This window comes from Homarus americanus, unplaced genomic scaffold, assembly GCF_018991925.1.
Source record: "Homarus americanus isolate GMGI-L3 unplaced genomic scaffold, GMGI_Hamer_2.0 scaffold345, whole genome shotgun sequence".
NCBI lineage: Eukaryota > Metazoa > Arthropoda > Malacostraca > Decapoda > Nephropidae > Homarus > Homarus americanus.
Window position 1 is genome coordinate 38,418 of NW_024753912.1, and position 7,444 is coordinate 45,861.

Below are 7,444 nucleotides of genomic sequence, written 5' to 3' on the forward strand. Positions count from 1 at the left end.
ATAGTGAAAACTTATTCATCCATAGTGTATAATACTCTGGTTACTATACTGGTTACAGAATAAACTAGACTAAACTGCTTAAGTGTGTGTGTGTGTGGATGTGTGTGGTGGGTGGGTGGATGTGTGTGGTGGGTGGGTGGATGTGTGTGGTGGGTGGGTGGATGTGTGTGTGGGTGGGTGGATGTGTGTGGTGGGTGGGTGGGTGGATGTGTGTGGTGGGTGGGTGGATGGGTGGGTGGGTGGATGTGTGGTGGGTGGGTGGATGTGTGTGTGGGTGGGTGGATGTGTGTGGTGGTGGGTGGATGTGTGTGTGGTGGGTGGATGTGTGTGGGTGGGTGGATGTGTGTGGTGGGTGGGTGGATGTGTGTGGTGGGTGGATTGTGTGTGGGTGGTGGTGTGTGTGTGTGTGTGTGTGTGTGTGTGTGTGTGTGGGTGGGTGGATGTGTGTGTGGTGGGTGGGTGGAGTGTGTGTGGTGGGTGGGTGGATGTGTGGTGGGTGGGTGGATGTGTGTGGTGGGTGGGTGGATGTGTGTGTGGTGGGTGGATGTGTGTGGTGGGTGGGTGGATGTGTGTGTGGTGGGTGGGTGGATGTGTGTGGTGGATGTGTGGGGTGGGTGGATGGGTGGATGTGTGTGGTGGGTGGGTGGATGTGTGTGGTGGGTGGGTGGATGTGTGTGTGGTGGGTGGGTGTGGGTGGGTGTGTGTGTGTGGTCAGCACTACCAGCCCTGTCCTGGTGTGAATCAGGTAGACAGAGACGCCTCATATAGGGCTTCAGCTACTGTACTGAAGTTTGAGAATTTACGGTTCCCTACGACATCTTCAGCTCTCTCTCTCTCTCTCTTTCTCCATTCTACCTAGCTACCACCACCCCCCGATACCATTGCTAATTAAATAGGTAAGAACAGGTAAGACAACTCATTAACCACCACTACTACCACCCTCCACCACCATCATTACCACTACCACCACCATCCACTGTCCCAAAGACCTTCGGTACACCTTGGCAATTACCGTCACTCTCACCTGTCTATCGTCACCTGTGTTGAACCCTGTCCTCCCGCTGTCTAGACAGGTAAACCCATTCTCTTCTGTCTCTATCCCAGCCACTACAACACCTCCACAAACTGACAGGTAGCAACTAAAAAAAACTAAATTCGTGGATGTGATTTTTTCTGGTTCTATAACTTACGTATCACAATACCACGTCAGGTACCATAATACCATGGCCAGCCAGCACTACCATGGCCAACCAGCACTGCCATACCAAGCACTACTACCACTATATTTTACCACCTAACCATACCATAACAGGTACCAACATATAGGAATTCACCCACTACCATGCCAGGTACCACACACACTAAGGTACCATCACACCAAATACCACACACGATCACCACACTACTAGACTCGATACCACAATATTACGCCCGATACCACAATATTACGCCAGGTATCACATTAATTCCGAGGGCTAATTAGTCTCCCTTCACATCAGGCTTACCTACGTGTGCTGTACGCATTAACTCACCGCTTGTGACCGACTCCCTAAAATGTTTCACCTTTTACTGAGGTCCACTGCAGCGCCAAACTTTATCACCTTAACAAGTGCAGCACACACACACACACACACACCTGAGTAGTGAAGGTGGAATGCCCTCTTTTAAAGCTGTTAGTTCCTGTTCCTTTAAAGCTATATTTACTTCCTCCTTAAAGCCTTATCCAAGGCTATACTTCCTCCCCCTTTAAAGCTCTATTTTTCCCCTTTAAACCTATATTTACGGCTATATTCCCTCCCCCTTAAAGCTATATTTTCTCCCCTTAAATGCTATATTTCCTCATCCCTTAAAAGCTATATTTCCTCCCCCTTAAAAGCTATATTCCCTCCTTAAAAGCTATATTTCCTCCCCTTAAAAGCTATATTTCCTCCCCCTTAAAGCTATATTTCCTCCCCCTTAAGGCTATATTCCTCCCCTTAAAGGCTATATTCCTCCTTAAAGGCTATATTCCCTCCCCCTTATGACCCGCCACACGAGCCAATATCAGTACAGTTCAGTTTATTGCCACTCCTGGAAATCCACATTTTCTATCACTTACAACAACTTCAAGTAGCACCTTCAAAACCTAACCTAACCATATTACTTACGACAACTTCAAGTAGCACCTTCAAAACCTAACCTAACCATATTACTTACAACAACTTCAAGTAGCACCTTCAAAACCTAACCTAACCATATTACTTACGACAACTTCAAGTAGCACCTTCAAAACCTAACCTAACCATATTACTTACGACAACTTCAAGTAGCACCTTCAAAACCTAACCTAACCATATTACTTACAACAACTTCAAGTAGCACCTTCAAAACCTAACCTAACCATATTACACGACAACTAGTAGCACCTTCAAAACCTAACCTAACCATATTACTTACGACAACTTCCAAGTAGCACCTTCAAACCCAACCTAACCATATTACTTACGACAACTTCAAGTAGCACCTTCAAACCTAACCTAACCATATTACTTACAACAACTTCAAGTAGCACCTTCAAAACCTAACCTAACCATATTACCACGACAACTTCAAGTAGCACCTTCAAACCTAACCTAACCATATTACTTACGACAACCAAGTAGCACCTTCAAAACCTAACCTAACCATATTACTTACAACAACTTCAAGTAGCACCTTCAAAACCTAACCTAACCATATTACTTACAACAACTTCAAGTAGCACCTTCAAAACCTAACCTAACCATATTACTTGCAAAAACTTCAAGTAGCACCTTCAAAACCTAACTAACCATATTACTTACGACAACTTCAAGTAGCACCTTCAAACCTAACAAACCATATTACTTACGACAACTTCAAGTAGCACCTTCAAAACCTAACCTAACCATATCACTTACAACAACTTCAAGTAGCACCTTCAAAACCTAACCTAACCATATCACTTACAACAACTTCAAGTAGCACCTTCAAAACCTAACCTAACCATATTACTTACAACAACTTCAAGCAGCACCTCAAAACCTAACCTAACCATATTCCTAACTTCAAGTAGCACCTTCAAAACCTAACCTAACCACATTACTTACGACAACCAAAGTAGCACCTTCAAAACCTAACCTAACCATATTACTTACAACTTCAAGTAGCACCTTCAAAACCCTACCTAACCATATTACTTACAACTTCAAGTAGCACCTTTAAGACTTTATAACCCAACGCAATGAGTCACCACAACGCTAACCAAACCAAACCTAACCTAACCCAACCTAAACTAACCTAACCCTCAAGGTCAGTTTATCAAGTTATGGTGACCCTTGACCTTACTGGCACTTGTACATAATTGAGTGTGGTGATACTTGATGGTGCGTGTCAAGTTACAACTCGATCGATCCCCAAAATTGTTGTTACTCGAAGCGAAGTTCTCTATCGGTCACACACTCGGGTTGCGCAAGTACCACACCACAGCGGCAAGTACCATACCACAGCGGCAAGTACCATACCACAGCGGCAAGTACCATACCACAGCGGCAAGTACCACACCACAGCGACAAGTACCACACCACAGCGGCAAGTACCACACCACAGCGACAAGTACCATACCACAGCGACAAGTACCACACCACAGCGGCAAGTACCACCACAGCGACAGTACCACCACAGCGGCAAGTACCATACCACAGCGACAAGTACCATACCACAGCGGCAAGTACCACCACAGCGACAAGTACCACACCACAGCGGCAAGTACCACACCACAGCGACAAGTACCATACCACAGCGGCAAGTACCACCACAGCGACAAGTACCACACCACAGCGGCAAGTACCACACCACAGCGGCAAGTACCACACCACAGCGGCAAGTACCACACCACAGCGGCAAGTACCACACCACAGCGACAAGTACCACACCACAGCGGCAAGTACCACACCACAGCGACAAGTACCACACCACAGCGACAAGTACCACACCACAGCGACAAGTACCACACCACAGCGACAAGTACCATACCACAGCGGCAAGTACCACACCACAGCGACAGTACCACACCACAGCGACAAGTACCACAACACAGTACCATACCACAGCGGCAGTACATACCACAGGAAGTACCATACCACAGCGGCAAGTACCACACCACAGCGAACCACAGCGGAAGTACCACACCACAGCGACAAGTACCACACCACAGCGAGTACCACACCACAGCGGCAAGTACCACACCACAGCGACAAGTACCACACCACAGCGGCAAGTACCACACCACAGCGACAAGGTACCACACCACAGCGAAAGTACCATACCACAGCGGCAAGTACCACACCACAGCGACAAGTACCACACCACAGCGACAAGTACACACCACAGCGACCACCACAGCGACAACACCACAGCGGCAAGTACAACCACGCGACAATACACCACACGAAGTACCAACCCGCAATAACCACAGCGGAAGTCACACCACAGCGAACCACCAAGTACCACACCACAGCAAGTACCACACCACAGCGAAGTACACACCACAGCGGCAAGTACACACCACAGCGACAAGTACCACACCACAGCGACAAGTACCACACCACAGCGACAAGTACCACACCACAGCGACAAGTACCACACCACAGCGGCAAGTACCACACCACAGCGACAAGTACGACACCACAGCGAAAGTACCACACCACAGCGGAAGTACCACACCACAGCGGCAAGTACCACACCACAGCGACAAGTACACACCACAGCGACAAGTACCACACCACAGCGACAAGTACCACCACGCGACCACAGCGGCATACCACACCACAGCGGCAAGTACCACACCACAGCGGCAAGTACCACACAGCGGCAGTACCACACCACAGCGGCAGTACCACACCACAGCGGTACCACACAGCGGCAAGTACCACACCACAGCGAAAAGTACCACACCACAGCGGCAGACCACACCACAGCGAAGTACCACACACAGCGACAAGTACCACACCACAGCGGCGGTACCACACCACAGCGGCAAGTACCACACCACAGCGGCAAGTACCACACCACAGCGGCAAGTAATCAACCACAGCGCAAGTACCACCACGCGGCAAGTACCACACCACAGCGACAAGTACCACACCACAGCGACAAGTACCACACCACAGCGGCAAGTACCACACCACAGCGGAGTACCACACCACAGCGGCAAGTACCACACCACAGCGGCAAGTACAACCACAGCGGCAAGTACCACACCACAGCGGCACACGAAGTCACACCACAGCGACAAGTACCACACCACAGCGACAAGTACCACACCACAGCGACAAGTACCACACCACAGCGACAAGTACCACACCACAGCGACAAGTACACCACAGCGACAAGTACCACACCACAGCGGCAAGTACCACACCACAGCGGCAGTACCACACCACAGCGGCAGCACCACACCACAGCGACAAGTACCACACCACAGCGGCAAGCACCACACCAGCGGCAAGTACCACACCACAGCGGCAAGTCCACACCACAGCGGCAGTACCACACCAGCGGAAGTACACCACAGCGAACCAAACACGGCAAGTACCACACCACAGCGGCAAGTACCACACCACAGCGGCAAGTACCACACCACAGCGGCAAGTACCACACCACAGCGGCAAGTACCACACCACAGCGGCAAGTACCACACCACAGCGACAAGTACCACACCACGGACCACACCACAGCGCGTACCACACCACAGCGGCAAGTACCACACCACAGCGGCAAGTACCACACCACAGCGACAAGTACCACACCACAGCGGCAAGTACCACACCACAGCGACAAGTACCACACCACAGCGGCAAGTACCACACCACAGCGGCAACTACCACACCACAGCGGCAAGTACCACCACAGCGGCAAGTACCACACCACAGCGGCAAGTACCACACCACAGCGACAAGTACCACACCACAGCGGCAAGCAATCACACCACAGCGGCAAGTACCACACCACAGCGGCAGTACCATACCACAGCGGCAAGTACCACACCACAGCGGCAAGTACCATACCACAGCGGCACCACACCACAGCGGAAGTACCATACCACAGCGGCAGTACCATACCACAGCGGCAAGTACCACACCACAGCGGCAAGTACCACACCACAGCGGCAGTACCACACCACAGCGGCAAACATACCACAGCGGCAAGTACCACACCACAGCGGCAATCCAACGCGTACCACACCACAGCGGAAGTACCACACCACAGCGACAAGTACCACACCACAGCGGCAAGTACCACACCACAGCGGACAAGTACCACACCACAGCGGCAAGTACCAACCACAGCGGCAAGTACGACACCACAGAGCAAGTACCACACCACAGCGGCAAGTACCACACCACAGCGGCAGTACCATACCAGCGGCAGTACCACACCAGCGGCAAGTACCATACCACAGCGGCAAGTACCACACCACAGCGGCAAGTACCACACCACAGCGACAAGTGCACTACACCAAGCAAAGTACTATACCACCACCACGCCCCAGGTGCCTCAAACTACCACGCCAAATTACTCCTGACCATGTGACGTGAGGAGGTACCACCAGGTGTGACGAGGAGGAACCACCAGGTGTGACGTGAGGAGGTACCACCGGGTGCGACGTGAGGAGGTACCACCGGGTGTGACGTGAGGAGGTACCACGGTGTGACGTGAGGAGGTACCAACAGGGGTGACGAGTAGATACCACCATGTGTGACGTGAGGAGGTACCACAAGGTGACGTGAGGTACCACCATGTGTGACGTGAGGAGGTACCACCATGAGTGACGTGAGAGGTACCACCATGTGTGACGTGAGGAGGTACCACCAGGTGTGACGTGAGGAGGTTCCACCGGTGTGACGTGAGGTACCACCGGGTGTGACGTGAGGAGGTACCACCAGGTGTGACGGAGGAGGTACCACTGTGTGACGTGAGGAGGTACCACCAGGTGTGACGTGAGATAACCACCATGTGACGTGAGGAGGTTCCACGGGTGTGACGAGGAGGTACCACTAGGTGACGTGAGGAGGTACCACCATGTGACGCGAGGAGGTTCCACTGTGACGTGGAGAGGTACCACCAGGTGTGACGTGAGGAGGTACCACCGGGTGTGACGTGAGGAGGTACCACCAGGTGTGACGAGGAGGTTCCACCGGTGACGTGAGGAGGTCCCACCAGGTGTGACGTGAGTAGATACCACGATGTGAGAGGTACCACCGTGTGACGAGGAGGTACCACCAGGTGTGACGTGAGTAGATACCACCATGTGTGACGGAGGAGGTACCACCGGGTGTGACGTGAGAGGTACCCCCGGGTGACGAGGAGGTACCACCGGGTGACGTGAGAGGTACCACCAGGTGTGACGTGAGGAGGTAACACCGGGTGTGATGAGGAGGTACCA

General features: G+C 51.7%; 1 protein-coding gene across 1 annotated transcript; it reads left to right on the forward strand.

Annotated features, from left to right (window-relative positions):
• Positions 1-3,586: 3,586 nt before the first annotated feature.
• On the forward strand, positions 3,587-6,591 carry LOC121855652 (histidine-rich glycoprotein-like; the record flags this gene model as incomplete). The annotated part of the gene is made up of 5 exons (XM_042350718.1): positions 3,587-3,839; positions 4,351-4,575; positions 4,728-5,018; positions 5,951-6,146; positions 6,308-6,591. Coding segments are annotated over 5 exons (1,249 nt in total), but the record flags the coding sequence as incomplete, so codon positions are not given.
• Between the last annotated feature and the right edge of the window lie 853 nt (positions 6,592-7,444).